The following is a 21,467-nucleotide window of genomic DNA, read 5'->3' on the forward strand; positions in this document are numbered from 1 at the left end:
GGTGCCTTTCCAATGAGTGTTTGGCATCTTACAGAAGGCTGGCCCACACAGAAAGCTTGGAGGAGTGGAATTTTGATCAAATATAATGACATTTTGACGTTCATCACTTACTAAGCCAGAATACATTTTAAATTTAATAACTTTGATAGTCCACTTTTCTTTATTATAGATTTTCCTGACAGGTTGCTGCAGAGTATGATTAAGCAAAAAGCACCGGATCCTACTTTAGATCAAGCCACCTTGCTGTCTCATCTTCCATCTGGTTGTGTTTGGTAGGACATGAGTTATTGCCTCGGGGAGATTGATGGGAACCAAACACCTTCATTGGCACTCAGAGACGTTCTCGTCTGGGTACCATACTGATTCGGTGTGTGTGTGTGTGTGCGCACATGTGCCACACTTTACCTCCTATTGATTCTGCTACAGTAGCTTGGCCATAACATCCTTTCTCCTGACTTTAAGGCCAAGTGTATGCGTTGGCCTTCATCTGAATAAATAACTAAGGACAACAATCACACACACACAGCTGTTCTTATAGCAATGCTGCTTGGAAATTTAACATACACAATGATTGACAGGCCTCTGTAGCATTCAGTCACGGATGGCATGGTGAAAAATGAATAACCTTATCTTCTCTTCTCTCGTCTTCTCACCTTCTTTCCATCTTCCCCCACCATCCACTGTTCTTTTCTAACACAGGTGGACGCAGGTTGGATTGGTTTCTGGTCAACTGTTGGTGGATGTGTATTTGGAGTAGCAATGGCCAGGTAAGCTTCTATACACCTATCTGATTTTATATACAGACTACTAACTGTGCATATCTAGACCACTGATGTGATACTGGGTAACTTAAATGAAGCCTTCTCATCCCATGTTTTTATGTGCCATGTTTTTATTGCTGCCCCACACCTCTGATTTTGTCAACGTTGTGAAAAGTGAAAACAAAATGGCAATTCAGTCTGATTATCTGGCTAATACTAATTCAGTGAAAATGTGATGGACCTGGTGAGGCAGCAAATTAGAAAACAAGCATTTACTATAATGCCTCATTTACATTTGCAGACCTTCTTTGCAGCTGAATCTGGCATCTCTCTAAGATGGTCAGAATACCAGACAGACTGTATACACAGTGACTACAATATGGAGAGAAGTTAAAAATTTAACTGCTATGCAAAACCTATGAAACAGTGTTTAGATCGCTTCACATAAATATTCAGACATCTTAATATTAAAATGTTACTTTAGATCAAGAGAAATGATTTGCTAAAGTTTGCTTTAATTATTATTTGCTCCAGCAAATATGTAGTATTTACATAAATAGTGCTTCCCCATCTGGGGGACAGGACCTAAAGCAGAAGCGTCAGCAGACGATTAACGGATAGGAAATGTATCAAATGTGTACGTCTGCTACACAAAGTGACTTTGTTTAGACTTTTCTCAGTGTACTGAATAGTTTTACATCTTCACATCTGTAAAATTAATGCAAATGAAAAACTAAGAAGAAATAAAATCAACTTCACACTCTACTGCAATTGTACGGCTAACAACTCATAGACAAATCAGTAGATACTTTTAAAGGGGCCGAAACCAAAAAAGTTGGGAACTGCTAGCCTAGATGGAGATGAAGGTAAAGTAGATGAACTAATATAAATAAGTTTTCAACTCTGATACAAACAGGACAGTTGACATACTTTGAAAACCATCTATTGCATCAATGAATATACTTCTGGCATAACATAACACAAAAGACTGTTTTGAACAAAGTGCTTTTTACTTCAGAAAGCATGGATATAATAAATCCATTTTCTGTTCTGTTTGATAGCTTTGCCTGGGCCTCTACCTGACAAACATGATTAAAAACTTGCACCTATGAATTTTCCTCAGTCAAATAGCGCTGGTCACTGGGTATGCATACATATTGTATTTAAGTGTATCCCCTGACACTAGGAAAGCTGTACTGTTTATAGCAATAACTAATAAATCTCATATAAAGAACTTTTGAGAGTTGAATTGTGGTGAGGGAGGGGGTCTCTCTCTTGCTCCCCTAATCTCATCTACTCTCGTTTAATATATGATCTGAATCCAGCGACACTGTGATAGAGTGAGGGAAATAGATGCTAATGCAACAGCCACTTCACCTCTATGATGGATAGGGAGCCACACTGCAAAGACAAAGTGTGGAGTCTGCAAAAGGAAGGGATTCATTCCTGCTCTGACGGATATATGTTTATCACAGACAGAGGCCCAATCAGCACTTCCAGGCAGGCCCACTGTTTTCTTTAAGTTGTAATCAGGGAAATGAGCCCATAACTCCCACTGTTAATCAATGAGGCTGTTTGCAGCACGAGATGAAAGTGAATGTAAACAGAGCTGCTGAATTATTGGTGTTGATTACATAGACTCTGAGCCAGTGGAGGGATTGATTAGTCTCTCTTTGGTGCAACAGTTGATAGTTAAATGAAATTCAGCTTTAACATCTGGCCTGCTACTTTGTTGATTTTTATCAACAAAGTTTATTTGGTGGTTATTATTTTGTGCTTTTGTATAATGTTGGTTTTAAAAAAGTGCTTTAAAGGTAAACTTAGGGTCATTTTCTGTATGTAGTTGAAATGAATGTTGAGCAATTATCAAATAGTGATTTGATTGCGGCTTCATAAATGCTACCATCACTGTTGCACTGCGATATCAATCACTTCACTGCTTAGTAATTGCAAAGTCATCTGACAAAATAAATAGTGATAATATAGGTTGATTAAAAACACAGCTATATTGACTTTACAAATGAGTGATTGCAGAAAAAAGTCAAAGGTGACAAAAAGGTGTCATACCCCCAGACTCGGTTTGAGCATTATAGTTTTTAATAGTTTATTCAGCTCAGTTTTCCTCACCCACTCTAAAAAGAGAGTTTGACGTTTGTTTTCCAAATGTAGCTATTACTTCATCATTATTATCTCAGAATTCTAGATATCTCACCATACGGTTTTATAGTGTACATCTATATCTGTAATAATGATTACTGATTAAAAGTGTTGTGATTTGTGGCTGCTGCTCCTGGGTCATTCACAACAGGGAGCAAACGTTCTCATTAATTATCACCAGTCAACGGGCTGATGGCATTTTTTCTCACTTCTTCTCTTTGATTGGCAGCATCCGTTGGGAGACAGGCCCCTAGACGTAATCCAACTAGGGTCCGTTGAATAGAAAAATGTTTTAAAACGGAAGAAATTAAATCTTTAATTGCTTTTTTCTTCCTCTACTCCTTTAAAACTAAATGCTCCCTCCCTCTTCTTTTCCCTTCTCCTTCTTCATCAACTTACTGCAACATGGCATCATCAGATAAATTCCCTGGAAAGCGTTTGGTAATGAACTGAGCAGAGAGCAATCTGTCCCTCCTCTTACCCACTAACAGCCTATAAGATGTCCGTCTCCCTCCAGCTAGCACAATAATGTGCATTGCTGAGCACAGTTTGCCACAGGGGGCAGAAAAGGGCCCCCTTTAAAGAGGTAATTTTATGCTCATTTTCGGGTTCAAAATCTTATTTAGGGGTTGTACCAGAACAGGTTTACATGGTTTCATTTTCAAAAAACACCATTTTTTTTGTCATACTGCACATTGCTGCAGCTCCTCTTTTCACCCTGTGTGTTGAAGGCTTCGTTTTAGCTATGGAGTGATACATCTTGTCTCTAAATGATCTTTGTTGGGAGTTGCACATGCGCAGTTCCTAGTTAAGGACTACTAGCCAATCAGAAGTAGAGTAGGGCCGTGAGAAGCCGGTAAACTAGGCTTCGGTTCAGAGTGGGAGGCCACACATTTATGTTACATCCAGGACACCCCTAGACCTTGGGACGTAACATAAATGTGTGGCCTCCCACTCTTCCCATTCCCAAACAAGGCCAGCACACAACAAATACAATTTAGCCGTTTTTATTATACATCGGAGATGAGCAGTGCCCAAAACAACAACCAAAACACTAAGAAAACCTAAATCTTTCCTAAACCCAAAACCAAAAGGTAAAGAAAAGACAAAGCTCTAAAACTAGGCTTCTAAGTCCAAAAACAGGAGAAAACGGTGCAAACAAAAAAAAGGGCTTCTCACAGCCTTTATGTCCATTGACTGCCTGCGGGGTAGCTAATGTTTGGAAGGGAGAGGAGAGGCAGCAGGCGGACGTCTTGTCACTGTGTGCTGCAGCTCAGTGTGTTTTTTCACCGGTGTTTTTGGGGGCGTATCGGACTAGCCGCTTGGCGAGTGTTATGACGTGCATTTTGCTCTGGCGTCATGGGGATGAAAGGGAAAAGGCTGGACTACAAACAAGCTGTTTTCAGGCAGTTCAGAGCAGTGTTTTCTGTGGAAGATGGGAACTCCCTTGGGCTGGACTTTGGGCTTTTTCACTTTGCAAACCTATTACATGCACAAAAAAGATATATAACTCAGTAAAGGAGAGTATACCATAATACCACCTCTTTAAATACTTTTTGTGCTGCAGGTGTTGCAGTTTCACTTTTTAAATGGTTTATACTCCTGCAAAGCTAAATTTCTTGGGGGGTTAGCAATTGCCATTCACCAAAAACACTGCTTGAAAACATTTAATTGCCGGTGTCTTGCCAGTGGATAGTTGAATGGCAAGGAGCTTGATGTGGCAGGTCTGGCAGCTGTTTAATTGCATGGCCCAGACAGAAGCTGATTGGATGACAGTGGCACGCTATTTGCTTTTTTCGCAGATTGAGGAGGGTGGAAAGAATAACTAACAAGCGTCCCTCGTTATCTTCCCATTACAAGCCTCAGGAAGGGGGGGTGGTGAGAGACGATGAGGTGGCAGAAAACAGAATCAGGTTATTGTCCTTCGTCACAAAGGTCTGAGCCAGACAATACTCCAGGTTAATGAGATGAGATAGAGCTAACACAAATGAGGATCAGCCAGTGCCTAATTTGTTTTGCCTGAAAACAGGGACAGTCTGTGATTGCATGCTGGTCATCATATTATACCATCTACATCTATTTGGTTATTTACTGCGTGTCCCTCACTAAAAACGTAAACAGGCCCAATTGATAATATCATACTGATGATGATATTTCATTCCCTGCAGGCACTGGACGAGCAGAAAATGGAATCTGATTCTACATGACTTAAATGATGCTATCTTTATGGCCAATAAATCCTGTTAGAGTTGTGTGAAAGATAGGCTTTTAATTCTGACTTACCTCATGACCCTCTTTACTCACTGAGTAGAGAAACAGTGCTCTGAATTACATTACTGGAGACATGCAAACCTTTATAGCAAAGTGCTTTTTTGTTATATTATTTTTTTATTAATATTGTTCTGTATTTTTCTTGTCAGCAAATCCTATGAAAACAGAAAGTATTTAATACGTTTAAGACTCTCCTACCCTGTTTGTGGCAAGCCCTGTTGTTTCTACCAAGGACATGAATCTTTAAAAACCAGCGACATATAGTTGCATTTTTACAAAAGGTGCAGTCATTTCTTAGCAGCTGGTCACTGTATTTTTTAACAAATATTACTAAAACATGGGTAAATAAAGCATTTGTTGGGGGCTATTTTCAACCATGGATTAAATAATTTGTTCTCTAATGAGTATTTGCGGCAGTCTATGTGGGACTGAGTCAAAATAAACTATGGTTTCCACGTTCATGGTAATTATGGATCGTTTCACCGAGTCCTGCAGTGTGGCTCATTGATATGATTTTAATATTTTTTGGACAATGATGGACTTCTGTGGAACAGACGAAGAAAGTACTGTATCAGGCTTTGACTATACAAGAATTGCTCACTGTTGGGTTTGGTCTTCATAGAATTTGTTGACAGTAAGAAAAACACAGAATATTGCTGGCCTTACCCTTTAAAAACATAAGACTTATGATGTTAGGATATTTACATTGCCATAGGTCAGCTGTAAGGTAGTGGTTTATAAAACCCAAACTCTGCTCAGTTGTATTATTTTAATTCTAACTTATCTTGCCAATAAGTGACCAAGCTCTTTATCAACTGGACTCAGGGACAATTAGAGTTAGTTTAGGAAATAAGCTACTTATGGTGTTGCTGCAAAGAGGATCAGATTGGAATTGATACAGGAGAGTAGCTTGTGATCCTAACCGCAAAGAGAGGGAGGCATGGCATGGTGCAGGCTAAGAATTTCATCCATCTCTGGCATGAGGGGTGCTCGAAGGGCTGTGGATGTGAGCCAGTCATTGGCAGATGGGTGATACAGATTTGAGGGGTGTAGATCTGGGCAGAGAAACATCTCTGTGTGTCGTGGCAAGACCTCGGCCCTAAGCCTAGACTGCCTTTTCTAGTGCAACCAGCTCAGTTGTGTAAAGCAGTAATATACACTTCTTGTATATGACTCCAAAATTCATCATGTTGTCCAATGTTGCCCTTAGCCTGCTCTAAATTCTCTCACAGTGATCTGGAGTCCAAAGGTAGCTGGTGTCCTATGAACATGGAGGTAATGTGTTGATGCGTGAATGACAGCTCGTGAAATCCCAGGAGACATTGATGTCGTCTGAAAATGAGTGTGGTGGAAGTGAAGAAGTGGAGAAGTTCTCATTATCCGTCCAAAGGATGATTTCCCTCATCCCTCCGGCCCTCATCATACTGACAGAACTTCACAACCTAGCTGAACTAATCAGCCTTTTCCAACACTTCCTTTTTTATTCTTGCATTAAGTTCATTGTCAAGTTCAGGCCTCTTTTCTCAAGCATTTTGTCTGTGAGCAACAAAACAAAAGTAATTAGTGTCTGTCTTTGCTACAGGCTCGTGTAGCTTCATCTAATCTTTCACAACCATACACATGCATACCCAGAGGAGTGGAGAGGAGTTAATGAACTGTGAGGGTTTAGAAAGGGCTACAAAGAGAAACCACAAGTGCTCAAGAGATTTTGGGAATGGCCCGATGGCTTGTCTTCCACAATATAATACAATGAATGCGCATCTTAAGCCTGCCTGCTTAGCTTGTGAGACAAATCGTATCAAAGTCTTTTAGTAGTGTCTGCATGTGTAATGACAAGTACAAGTGACGCACTCGGAAACAAGTGGGAGAAGGAAATGATCTAGCCTTTACTGAAACAATGCATGTCTCCAGTGATAAATTATTACACAACTCACAGAGAAAGCAGCCATTTAGAAATTGCATAGCTGCTCGTCATGTCTAAAGCAACTGTCTTTACTCACTTCAGTAATTTTGTCTGCTCTTTGTTCTGGTGTATTTCAGGATCGGTATCTTGAATATGTTGCACTTTCCTTAAATTTTTAAAAATAAATTGATATTCCTTCTTTTTCCACCCTTTCTTTCGCCCACTCAAAGGTTTGCAGACTCTATTCGGGGGATGCTGAAGCTGATTCTGGTGCTGATGCTGGCAGGAGCCTCACTGTCCTCTACCTGGTTCACACTAACTTGTCTGACCAGAGTCACTCACCTCCCCTCCACTGCAGGTGGGTCCACAGCAGCATCACTGTCAAGGTGACATTGCATACAGGCAGTGCAGCTGGGAGACTCTGATACAACCAGAGCCAAAATACTTTAAATGGGACGTTCTTTTTCTGATTTATGTGTAAAATACTGGACAGTCCATTCTAAATGATTCTATAAATTAGCTAAAGACCAGGTGTGTTTTCTCTGTATTGCAGCTTAGTTCATACAGTCCATTGTTTAAGCATATTTCACGTGTGTATATATATATATATATATTAATGTGTTGGATTTTAAATTTAACACTGATTCTGATGTTGGAATGCTGGCTTTTAGATTTGAGATCATATGAACAATGTTGGAATTGTATGCCTTTTTATACGTATTCCCTCAATTCTTAAGAACCTAAAGTTAAACACAAAGTAAGATAAAGTAGATATCGGCATATTTAAAGGTACACTGTGGACTCTATGTGTAAACAACCATTTTTTACATTCAGTGTTCATCATCGAAACACATTGTGTATACCTTTTTAAAGCCTGTCATTGCTCTATAGCACCACTCTTGGTCATTAACTCCACACCCTTTATGCGGTTGATCATCATTTGCGGTCAATAAATGTCTGAAGTCTACAACCCCGGGACATCAGCAGAATCCTGCAGCCAGCTTCACATCTTCAAACCTTTTTGTCCAGCTCAGCAAACAAAACACATGATGAGCTTGAACTAGGTCATGTGACAGTCTTGGACACATTTCACTGTTTGGGCCTATGTATAAAAGGTGTCACTGTTAATTCAGTATGGATGTAAACACCTTCTAACACCGTAGGGGGTACAGAGCCTAAAAGAAATCTCTCACTTACCAAATACTTACAGACTGCTCTGTATATTTGGTACATATTCAGTAGAACCAATCCATTAGTAGTCATCAGTGATAAACCCATTGGGGACATTAGTGGATTTAGCTGCCTTTTCCTAAGCCAAACCAATGAGCTTACCAGCATGTCGTTCAAAGCCACTGATTCTACCCATCATCATCCATCATCATTCTCCAGGCCCTGGCAATGTTCTCCGTCTATCTCACATCCTCTTATCCCACACACTGGCAGTCTGCAGCAGCCAGGCTCCAACCTTGTTCATCCACCTGGCATATCATACAAGAGGGAGGTGTGATACTGCAACAAAATCTGCCAAAATGCCTCATTATCCCAGTGTGGGATGGTCAGTAGCACACACACACAGATCAGAGTAATCTGCTGTTTCCATGAACACGTGTCCAGTCTTTTGAAAAAGAAAAATATTTAAATTATTTGCATAGATGTTTGTTGTGTGTTTCGGTTTTTAACTGTGGTCCTATCTAAAGCCCTCCCATTAACTTAACATTATTTAAAGCAGCATTCATATTCATGTTGGTCTGAGTAGAAGAAACCCCCACCCTTTTTGCAAAACCTATTTTTAAATTATTGCTTACATACACAGATAAAGCAGATTTTCCATTTTATGTGTCGCCTTTAAATAAAAATACAATAGGTGATTCAATATCGTGGATTCAGCCGGTACTTCCCATTAAGTATTATCATCTTTATGTAGCTTGTCCAAGTGCGGCTAGTAATAAAGTTGAGACAAATTATACATGCTGCACCCACATAGGGTGTGGGTTAATTTTATACCTTTATCACAGAAGTGACAGTAGAAAGATGATAGGATATAAGGGTTGAGGGACATTGGGAATGACACCAAGCAAAGGTCCACAGATGGGGTAGTTGGAGTTCATGGTCGGCACCTTTCCATCAGTCAAGTACTTGCACACTCTCATGTCAAGCTCTTGGAAGCAGTTAGTCAGTAAAGATATTTTTTTACTCTTAACACTGTTCCTTTTTCATCTTCAAACATGTGATTGTGTGACACCGTTAATTCTTGGCCACTTGACAGATGATCTAGATTCTGATTCTTCCATGGCAGCTAAACACATTGCACACTCTACTAGCCATCTGGAAACCACTGTAGGGTTTACTGGACGCTTTAGGTTTAGGACTGTTAGTCGGAAACAGCAAGAAAACTGATGAAATCCCCTTGAGCTTTAGGAAAACTGTGATAGTCATATTTCACTATCTTCTGACATTTTTAAGGACCAAAAGATTGAAAGATTAAACATAAAAAGTCTGCATATTAATACACTGCTCAAAAAATAAAGGGAACACTAAAATAACACATCCTAGATCTGAATGAATGAAATAATCTCATGAAATACTCCTTTCTTTACATAGTTGAATGTGGTGACAACAAAATCACACAAAAATTATCAATGGAAATCAAATCTATCAACCCATGGAGGTCTGGATTTGGAGTCACACTCAAAATCAAAGTGGAAAACCACACTACAGACCGATCCAACTTTGATGTAATGTCCTTAAAACAAGTCAAAATGAGGCTCAGTAGTGTGTGTGGTCTCCACGTGCCTGTATGACCTCCCTACAACGCCTGGGCATGCTCCTGATGAGGAGGCGGATGGTCTCCTGAGGGATCTCCTCCCAGACCTGGACTGATTGGATGGAGCGAGACATGATGTCCCAGATGTGCTCAGTTGGATTCAGGTCTGGGGAACGGGCGGGCCAGTCCATAGCATCAATGCCTTCCTCTTGCAGGAACTGCTGACACACTCCAGCCACATGAGGTCTAGCATTGTCTTGCATTAGGAGGAACCCGGGGCCAACTGCACCAGCATATGGTCTCACAAGGGGTCTGAGGATCTCATCTCAGTACCTAATGGCAGTCAGGCTACCTCTGGCGAGCACATGGAGGGCTGTGCGGCCCCCCAAAGAAATGCCACCCCACACCATTACTGACCCTCCGCCAAACCGGTCATGCTGGAGAATGTTGCAGGCAGCAGAACGTTCTCCACGGTGTCTCCAGACTCTGTCACGTCTGTCACATGTGGTCAGTGTGAACCTGCTTTCATCTGTGAAGAACACAGGGCGCCAGTGGCGAATTCGCCAATCTTGGTGTTCTCTGGCAAATGCCAAACGTCCTGCACGGTGTTGGGCTGTAAGCACAACCCCCACCTGTGGACTTCGGGCCCTCATACCACCCTCATGGAGTCTGTTTCTGACCGTTTGAGCAGACACATGCACATTTTTGGCCTGCTGGAGGTCATTTTGCAGGGCTCTGGCAGTGCTCCTCCTGCTCCTCCTTGCACAAAGGCAGAGGTAGCGGTCCTGCTGCTGGGTTGTTGCCCTCCTACGGCCTCCTCTACGTCTCCTGATGTACTGGCCTGTCTCCTGGTCGCGCCTCCGTGCTCTGGACACTACGCTGACAGACACAGCAAACCTTCTTGCCACAGCTCGCATTGATGTGCCATCCTGGATGAGCTGCACTACCTGAGCCACTTGTGTGGGTTGTAGGCTCCGTCTCATGCTACCACTAGAGTGAAAACACCGCCAGCATTCAAAAGTGACCAAAACATCAGCCAGGAAGCATAGGAACTGAGAAGTGGTCTGTGGTCACCACCTGCAGAACCACTCCTTTAATTGGGGGTGTCTTCCTTAATTGCCTATAATTTCCACCTGTTGTCTATTCCATTTGCACAACAGCATGTGAAATTGATTGTCAATCAGTGTTGCTTCCTAAGTGGACAGTTTGATTTCACAGGAGTGTGATTGAGTTGGAGTTACATTGTGTTGTTTAAGTGTTCCCTTTATTTTTTTGAGTAGTGTATGATTATTAATTAATGTAATTGTTAGTTTCAGGCCTAATTGCATAAATATCTAGTGATCAATCGTAATACGACACCCAATATAATTTCTAGATAAATGCATTGTCTTGTCTTCAGGCCAACAAGGTGCACCCCATGTTCCTCTGCTGCTCTGCTCACCCCATGTCTTCCTTCCTTTAAATGATCTCCTGCTGCCTTCTGGGAAATGGCACCAGATAGCCTAATTCAATAATGTGAGGGGGAAAAGTGCAGTGGATGAGGCGCTCCTAAGTGTTTGATATCAGTACTTCATCAGGGTTGAATAAAGATGAGCAGAGGAGAAGGCTGCCTTTGATGGCTGCATGAGTGGTTTCTGGGTTCCCTGTCACAGGCAGGCAGGCAGGCAGGCAGGCAGGCACAGGAGGGCCCTTGGAGGCACTGTGATAAAAGGGACGTGCAGGCTAATGGGGAGCTCATTTGGACCAATCTGCTTTGATAAGGGAGATGGAGGGTACCGTGATGCTCCAGAGGTGATGGCTTAATCTCCCCGCACATCGACTCTAATACACATTCACACATTTTACTTCAGGTTCCAGCCAAAGGAGGACAGCTGAGACTAGACTCTGAGCTGGCCAAACATACTCAACGCTTTCTGATTGCTCTGCAGACATGAACACACAAACAGTTTACAATAAATTGCTGAGATAAGTATATATATATATCGGCATTTTATTTTCTATTCAACCAAGAAGTTGGGGGGGGGGGGCATTTTCCATCCACATACAGTATTTTGGTTTGGTTTCTGGTAAATTGCCACCTTAAGAGGTGGCATTATAATTGAAATGTTGTTTCTTCATAAATCGTAGTGCTGCTGAGAACAAATGGGACAGTAGGAAGCTGTGGAAGGTGGCATAAATCACCACTGCTGTTCCATAAACCTGACCAGTATGCCATCCTTTTAAAACAGTTGGTCAGGTGGGATTTGATTCCCTAGTACATCACATTTTCCAATGAAACTATAACTTATTGTTGTTCTACTGTTTTATTTTGCCCTTCCGCAGCCATCCTGTACACGTCCTGCATCCTGGTGGGCATTTTCATTAACAGCAGCGTACCAATATTCTTCGAGCTCTTCATCGAGACGGTGTACCCGGTCCCCGAAGGCATCACCTGTGGAGTGGTCACTTTCCTAGGGAACCTCGTCACCGGTCTGCTCCTCTTTTTCCTCAGCTTTTACTGTACAGGTAAGACAGGAGTACTGCATGTATTCAAAGGGGGAACAATATGTAATGACATCACTGTTGCTGTGGTACGCTTTCAAAATATAAATCCATCTAGTCATTCATTTGTACTGTACCCACTATTGCATATTTAGTGTCATGGAGTTAGGGCAACGGTTCTCAAACTTTTTCTGTCATGCCCCCTTCAGAAGCTCAAAAGTTCATGCCCCCCACCCCAGCAAAAGGGTATTTAATTTTTATCAATGATAAAAAATTCGGGTGATTGAAGTAAACAAAAGATTAAGGTTAGTAAAATAGTCTTACCAGCATTGGACCACTTTTGTTTGTTAATGTCCCCACATGAATCATATTCATTGAACTTTAGGTCTGCTAAACATCCACGCCCCTCCGGGCAGTGGCTCTATGCCATCCCCAGGGGTTCCCGTCCTCCACTTTGAGAACCACTGGGTAACGCCACTTAAATATTTCTTTCATGTATTTGTTATTATTGTCAAAGAAAACATCTAAACCCTGTGGAGTTTTTGGACCATTCAGGAGCTTTCTGCACCCCTACAGGTTGCTCCCACCTCCCAAACGCCACAAGCTCCATAGATTTGAAAAATCCATTTCATGCCCTGCAGATGCTGCCGATAAAAGGCGGACAGTGGGAAAATTAGGTTACAATGTAATTGATACACTCAGCACAAAGAAATAAAAACTCCCTCTTGTAATTTTGCCTCAGATTTTCTTTGAGTTGGCTGCCTGGCAGAGTTTGATATAATAATTTAGGCTCACAGCAGAGAGGACAGCATGTCATCTGCTTCTCTTCTGCTTCTGCAGCTTTCATAGGAGAAGGCAAAATCATAAGTAAACTGAGCTCAGTCATCCATGTAAGGGCCTTGTGTGTGCTAGTGTTTTTCTGTGTACGTGTGTGTGTTTGTGTGTCCTCAGGACCATGTTCAGTTTCATGAGACTGTGATCTTTGACCGCCTGTTTCTGTTTCATTAACCCTCCCTGTAACTTTTGCTGTATCACGGCACCAATCGGCTGGCATGGTGTATCCATCTCTGACACACACTCCTTCTACCCTGTTTGTTTGAGTAAATAAGATATATATTTCATAAGACCTTCATAAATATTAATAAGCTTCATCCTGCTCTGCCAAGTCTCTCTGATTGCTGCGAGCCTACTGACAGCTGCTGCCTGACAACTGTATCGTGTGCTCTCCGTTGTCTTGCCAGTGCAGGTGGATATGATTCTTGTTTGACCGGAACAGCCTTTGAGTCCAGAGGCCCTCAGGGCCCACTAACAAGTACGACAGCCAGGGCACAAAACCAGCTTGTCTTGTCGAAAACAGCAGGTCTCAAACATTTACATAACACATACCCCAACATGGGAAGGTTTTAATCCTCATGATTATTTTCATTATGGATTAATTTAGTGATATTTCTGATTGAATGACTAATAATTTGGCTTATAAAATGTCAGAAAATAGTGAGAAGGGTCATCAAAAATTGACGTCTTCAAATTACAAGACAAACCAACACTGCAAATATTTAGATTTATTAGATTTAAAATCTTGTTAGACTCAAGGGAGATTGCTGCACTAGTATTTTTAAAAAATGTGCTTGATTCTTGAAATGGGTTGAATGAGTCTTGTTTTAAGAGGTGCTATTTTGGCACAAGACTAAAGCGCTCCGCTGCCACCACAGACTTGGTTTCAAGTTTTTAGTTAGGACAGCTGGACAGAAATAAAATGCAGATACATGTGTGGCTCAATATGTTTAACAGATGGAGTTTGAAGCTGTAGGGATAGTAAAAAGAACACCACTTAAAGGATAACTCAAACAGAAATTAAGCTGTTTGAAAACTGTGATCCAGATGACAAGCAATGTATTTTGAGTTGAGTGAACGGATAGTATGCCAGTATGGTGATAAATCATAGATTAGACAGCAATATACCAGGTGTGGATGGACAGAGCTTTGGGTAGATAGAGCAGCTGAACACACACACACACACACACACACACACACACACACACACACACACACACACACAGTCAGAAGAGTAAGACTCATAAAGAATACATGATCTGCTCGACACTTCTCTCTGCTGTGCTGAATGATAGACTGCCTGGTGTGAAAGTGTATGTGTGTGTGTGTGTGTAAAACTGAATGTGTTGCATGTTTTGTGTGTTACTGCTTCTCCGTGGGTGTGAACGTATGTGCTTGTTTTTGAGTGTAGATGCAATGGTGTGTGTGTGTGTGTGGGAGAGCCGAAGGATGTGTGATGTGCTGAGATGGATCCTGACAACTTCCCCGTGACAGCTGGAGAGAAGATCAAGCTGAGATGATGGAGCCTTTTGCTGCTCTTTTCTTACTTCCCACCCTGAAGTCGTCTAATAGAGTATGAAGCATCGAAGCTTTCTTGTCAGAAAGTTCGCACTGCTGCCGCACGCTGGCATTGTAATGTGAGCTTTCATGTAACTACCTGAGTGGTAGATTGCCGCCAACAATCTACTTGTACAAAATGTCTGTAGGTACCAAGTTATTGAAGTCTACTGTTCGTGCCACATCGGCAGGTGACCAACCACTGTTTGAAGGTCAGAACTGTTAGAGCGGGCCGATAAATCTGTATAATATTGCCATCATGATATAAGGTTTAGGATTCCTTTGGAATCATAATAGTGAGATGTATTAAAGGATGAGGCTGGCGTGATTCTATATTTTATATATTTTAAGTTGGCAAATCCCATGAAAAAAACCAAAGCCAACTTGTTAGTCCAACATAGCTCAACAACTTCTCCATCCTGTCTGTAGATTGCAGTTTCCAAGCCCAGTCATTCCTAATGAAGATGAAAATGTTGAAAAATGGGTCTAAAAAGGTTAGGGTATATACAGTGTATATATATCGGCATCATATAACATAACATATACTGCGGTGAAAGACAGATTTTTACCCATATCTACTCTGAATGAAAATCAACCTCGATGTTGAAATGCTGAAATCATCAATGGTCAATGTAGCCAGGGAATCAGCTGTGGTCTGTTCTCCTGCTGCAAAGATTAATTTGATTATTATGTTAATTCTCCTTGTAAGTATTCTAGTGGGCCGTCTCATTACTCTAATTTCCTCCCTCTAGTCCCGTAATGGATGTGGCAAATAATATGCATACTTCAAAACTGATAAATTCAGCATGAGCCTCATCTTTTCAAAACTCTTTTTACCTCCTAATATTGAAAATTGGCAACCCTGGCTTTAAAGATTTCTATCTATTTCCAGTTTACGGTTCATTTTTAGGCTTTTCCTTTTGGCTGCCCACTGCCTCGTTATGCATTCTGAATTATGGCTCTCTTTCCCTGTGAGCGAAGAGGCGTTTATGAATTTACCTCCTTGTCAATTTTAATATCCATGAGAGGCCGGTCTTGGTTCAGTGAGTCCAACCCAGCCTCTTGACTCTGTTGTCGTGTTTTTAAAATCCCCTCTGAACCAAGTGATTCAGAAACATGAATGTAGCCTCCGGGCCATATATGTGCACTTGTCGCTCCTTTTCGATTTCATCTGCTGTGTGTTTGTGTCATTTAGTGAGATGCATCGGGTGGAATACAAAGCAGTAGAGAGGTATTGTGGAGCAAAAGAGCTTCAAAGGTTTTGTTGAGGAGGAAGATGAGGAGGAAGGGGAGGGGAGGGGTGGCCTTGACTTTCTGTTCGGCTGTGAGTTGTTAAGAGTCTCCTGCATGGCAGGAAGCAGGGATTATTCAGCACAGAAATAATTGCCGCAGTTCTTTAGTCCCGAGAAGTTTTTTTCTTCCCTGCCTGCTAAACTTTGCATTCTCGTCTGAAGTGACAGCGCCTTTGCCGACTAACTTTTTCAACCCCCCGTAAAGACTGTGGAGGTGTTTTAAAAAAAAACAAACAACCTTTCGTTGTAGAGCTCAGTCATTCCTGAGAGGAAAAAAAGCCTTGTTCATTTGCTGTTTTTTTAAAGTTTTGGAAGTGTTTTGAATCATGAGTGAGAAGCGTAAAAGAACAGCATCGCATACACTCAGTTTACACACTTACAAAGTACACATACACGCATACTTTGGCAGTCATTATGAGTAACTATTATAATAGCTATATATATATATATATATATATATATATATATATATATATATATATATATATATATATATATATATATATATACACACACAGTATATAAGTATAACAACCACAGCTGTGCTCAGAAACCTGTTGATCTACAGTATCTATTTCTGCATGCATCATAATGAGAAAGTGGTCATTTGTGGTGGATGTATCTTGAAGTGTGACCCCAGTCTTTTCAAGCAAAGGCTGCAGCCATAAAGGAGAACTGAGCCACATAATTATAACGCTGCATTGACCTCAATTAAGACTGATGAAGCCCATAAGATGCCTGTCGGCCCACGTCTCTGTCTTCATCTGTAGCGCCAATGTGCTGACGGTGGCAGCTACAGTAATAGGCTTTTAATATGATGAACTGTCCAGTGTTCACACTGATGTCCGCTGAATATGATCATACAGTCACAGTGAACATGGTATAGTTAATGTCACTGGTAGTTGTTTGTGGCTGATGACCAATTGTTACGGCTAATTTAAAACTTTGCACATCGGGTTGAATCGCTCAATGTCCTCCACCATCATCGTTACTATTTTTGAATACTGTCTGAATAATGTCTAATCTGGAGAAAACAAACTAAATAGACAAAGCTTACTACAGGTTATCTACCATATATCCACATCTACCACTTGGCATTCACAGTCACACATATACTCGCCAAAATGCAGTGGGGTTTCTATGTTTCCAATGTTCTATGATCCACTGAGTTTCTTCTTCCTCGCTGGTGTAGGCTACTACAAACAATGGAGACTGAAACTGAACAGATCATGTTGGAGTTGGAACAGATCGATGTTGAACAGCAGTTACTTGTAGTGAAATTACTAAAACACAGAAATAAGTCTACAAGTCAGCCATTTAAATAACGCCGCAAATTGCCTAATTGTTAAATACATTAAAACAAGTAAAAGCAAGAGGACACGACCGATGAAATTGATTTATTAAAGGTAAAAAAGTTAAGAAAATTATGGGAAAGGATTTAAAAGATTCGAGTGATTTTTTTTATTGTAAGCTTCTCAACTGTTTCAAAGCCAGCAGTAGTTTAGAAAAGGAATGTGGCTGCTCCCTGTATTAGAAGTTTTCAAGCCTGCAACACAACTTGAGACAGATACACTGGATCTGTCCGTTAAAGAGTGAGCATTAAAATCTAATAATCAACTTTAAAAGTGAAATGAGGAGCATCCAGAAATCAAGCAAAGTGACTACTCTCTTCTCTCCTTCCTTCCGTCCATCCATCCATCATCAACCGCTTATTCTGCGTACAGGGTCGCGGGGGGCTCGAGCCAATCCCAGCTGACATCGGACGAAAGGCGGGGTACACCCTGGACAGGTCGCCAGTCCATCGCAGGGCCACACATAGACAAACAACCAGTCACACTCACACCTAAGGACAATTTACGGCCACCAATCAGGAGGAAGCCGGAGCTCTTCTCTCCTTCCTTTTTTATGTAATTTGCTTTTATTTGATTCTTCTCTCCCCCCTCCTCCTCCTCAGTTTCCCTCCTGCCTGCTTGCCGTTCAGCCAAAAGATTGCTGGAGGGGAGCAATTGAGCTGCTTTTCCATTTTTACCACATCACCTCATTGAATTGCAACAATTACCAAATCCCCCATTAGGAGGAGGCCCAAACACACACATGCACACAGACTGTGCGTCTCCAACTTTAAATGGAAGAAATCGAGACAGAGTTAGACAGTGAAGAAGGCAGGTCAGATAAACACAACTCCATTAACCCGCCTCCACGCCGGGTCTCCTGCTGTCCAGCTCACACACTCCTGATTAATGAGGCTGCTTCAGGAGTCTCGGCACCTCGCTGCAAACACCCTCGCCCAATCCCTCAACCCCCTCTCCTTTCACCTCCCTTTTGCCTCGATTTATCCTTTGCTTTCATTTTCACACCTCTTACCCAACATTCTTTCTCCTTGTGGAAGTGGTGAAGGATCGAGCACACAAAGGTTTGTGCCTTACAGCCAAAGCTCATAATTTACCACAAAGAGGCACTGCCGTGCAGTCCAAGCACCACTCTCTTCGTGCATTGATCAGGTACTTTCTTTAGGCCGTGGCAGCTGACTGACGATATTATGAAAAGCTGGGTGATTGGAATCGAAGTGGAGCCGGCGCGAGTTGAGACACATTGTGCTGGCAGTGCCCCCAGGGCTCCACTGTGTGTTACGACCTGATTTCTCTATATTTAGTCTGGCTTGTTATCGGGACCTGAGCAGCTGCCTGCTGCCACCACATCCTCCATCCTGGCAGAGAAAATGGCCCATGTGGCGGATCGTAGACTCTGTTTAAAGTAAGGACAAAAGAGCTACGTGGGGTTGAGATAGGCAGCTTCACACTAATTAATGCATTTGAAAAAGGAGTTTATTGATTTGGGCTTTGTGCAGACTTGACGCTTAAGTCAAGGTATGTGACTGCGTGTTCACGCAGATGTGCATGGTGAAATTCTGAGCTTGTGCCTCACAGAGGCTTGTTTAAAATATTCTTAGGTGTCTTAATTGATGTAACAGTGAAAGGTAAGACAAGTCTAGCTTAGTGTCATTTGCTGACCCCACAAGTGTTCACTGACCTTCCAGCCCTAGTTATTTCTCACATGTATCTGTCCTTGTTAGGGACAAACAGTTAGATTGAAAAGGTAGAGACAGGAGCTCAGGCTTCAGGCTAGCAGATATCGGTGTTCTCTGGGAATCTTACTAGGTTGAGTCTTATGTTTACAAGAACTCACTGGCTTCAGAGATTAGAGTACAACTAGTGGATACGAATAGATTCCAATATGAGGTAGCACTGAAGAATAAACATCAGTTAGAGGTGTTGTTCTAGGTTAAGGCCAGCTAAAGATGACCTAATAGGGAAACCTACAGGAACTAGGGGGAAGACATAAAAAGGGACCAAAAGATGTTATCCTTCAGATTTGGTGTTAGCATTCGATGTGTTCACATGTTGTATGCTGGCACTGTATCTCCTCGGCTGGGCTCAATAAACCATGATATGTTAAGTCTTCATCAGTCTCACACCTGAACCTGGCTCACAATAATTCTTCAACAAGGCTCTACAAGAAGAAGAGGTTATTTGTCTGTGTGCTGATGAGTTAAGATGCCAAGGGTTTAATGCAGTTGCGAGCTGCCCCGCGGATTCAGCATTATTGCAGACAGCCAGAGCACTGCTCCTGTGGTTAATGGAGCTTGAACAGAGCAGAGAAAATAGGACACCTCATTCTGCACCATGTTTAGGTTCAAGTGTAGGTCAATGATAATGGGGAACACTGCCAATATCATTGAATTATTCAGAATCATTATGAAAGACAGCTCAGAAGGCTGTCCTTATTTACTATATGGTATGTCAGGAATTCATATTGATTAGGAATTGCTCCTTTATGACACTCATAAATTATTCCATTTCACTTTATACTAACTCTCATTAGATTTCTGGATGTATCGAGTCATATTTCATTATGAAGGACCATGTGGTCATATAGTATGTTATGGTCTGTTGCTTTCTACAATGGCGGTGTTCAACTGAGTGGTCATTTCTTTTCAGATTCTGAGCCAGTATGATCTTGTTTTATCATATCTACATATACACATATCATAACATCTGCAACAACTAATATGGGCATGCATCTATTCATTTTCGTTTGTGTTTACACTACAAAGGCAAAGGAGCTATCAGTGTGTATATATTTTTCTTTTTTACTTTTTTTTATACTAACCTCTGCATTACTATAATTCGTTGTGTGCTTCATGGACAGAATTATAGAAGACACCCCTAAATACCCATATGTAATTGTTTGTTATTCCAAATGTTATTCCAAACATCATGGGCAACAATATGCTCCTCTAGGAAGGTTTTCCACCAGATTTTGAAACCCTGCTGCAGGGATACGCTCCCATTCAGCCACAAGACCTTTGGGTGATAAAGCATGGCTCGCAGTCAGCATTCCACTTCATCCCAAAGGTGTTGGATGGGAAAGGGGTCAAGGCTTAGGCTCAAGCCAGTCAAGTTTTTCCACACCAAACTGGGAAACAATTTCATTTTGGACGGGGGCATTGTCATGTTGAAATAGGAAAGGCTCTTTCCAAACTGTTAACTCAAAATTGGAAGCACACTGTCTAATACAGTGGTTCTCAAAGAGGGGTCCTGGGACCCAGTAGGGGGTTCCCCAGCCAAAACGGGAATCATTTATTTTCACTATATTTTCATTTCATTTATTTACATATATTTATATAGGACAACAGACATTACTCGACACTGCTGTAAATGTGCCAGTGTTAGCCAGCTGGCTAATTTTCAACTGCAGTCCTTCGGCAAGATTGTTTTGAAACCTTTAAATGATCAAATTTACAGAACACAGACATCAAAACACCATAAAGACAGCAACAAAACAAAAGCCATGCAGAGCAACAGGAAACAGCAATAAAACAGTATCAGCAAACACCATTTCGTCACAGATACCAATGCAAGCAACACAAATCAATTCTATTCATAAGTAACACAGTGACGACATGTCTGACTATTTTGGCTGGGGCTGTCATACACTCTGCAGTCGTCCACTTATCAGAAGGTCGGGGTTTCAATCCCTCGCTTACCCTGTCCTGCATGTTGAAGTGTCCTTGGCAAAGACACTGAACCCCATGTTGCCCCCGATGGCTGTGCCATTGGTGTGTGAATGAGTTAATTTCAGTTTCTGGTGGGCAGTTGGTACCTTAGCCTCTGCTCATCAATGTGTGAATGGGGTGAATGTGATGTTACAAACCATTAACCATTCACCATTTAAAAGCAAAATTCCTATCAGATGAGGAACCTCGTGACAAAATCTTATCAAATTGGGATGTGTGGTCTAATAAGTGTCTATGTAAAGGTCCTTAAAAGAGTTTGATATCCTGTGGGCTATTATATGATAGTATGTTGTAGCTTTGGGATTCCCCATCATTGGAATTAAGGGCACTAGCCAAATTATAAAACAGCCCCAGTACACAAAAGTACTGG

The 21,467-nt window shown here is 41.6% G+C and overlaps 1 protein-coding gene across 2 annotated transcripts in view; it reads left to right on the forward strand.

The window, feature by feature from the left end:
- slc49a4 (solute carrier family 49 member 4) overlaps window positions 1-21,467 on the forward strand; it is a 53,353-nt gene that overhangs the window by 29,088 nt on the left and 2,798 nt on the right. Inside the window, exons 6-8 of one of the 2 annotated variants that reach the window (XM_046054995.1) lie at window positions 700-767; window positions 7,323-7,450; window positions 12,179-12,361. In XM_046054995.1, coding sequence (XP_045910951.1) covers window positions 700-767; window positions 7,323-7,450; window positions 12,179-12,361 — 379 coding nt within the window. The remainder of the gene's footprint in view (window positions 1-699; window positions 768-7,322; window positions 7,451-12,178; window positions 12,362-21,467) is intronic. The other variant, XM_046054994.1, reaches the window with a different exon arrangement.

Source organism: Micropterus dolomieu, linkage group LG07, assembly GCF_021292245.1.
Source record: "Micropterus dolomieu isolate WLL.071019.BEF.003 ecotype Adirondacks linkage group LG07, ASM2129224v1, whole genome shotgun sequence".
In the NCBI taxonomy this organism is placed as follows: Eukaryota; Metazoa; Chordata; class Actinopteri; order Centrarchiformes; family Centrarchidae; genus Micropterus; species Micropterus dolomieu.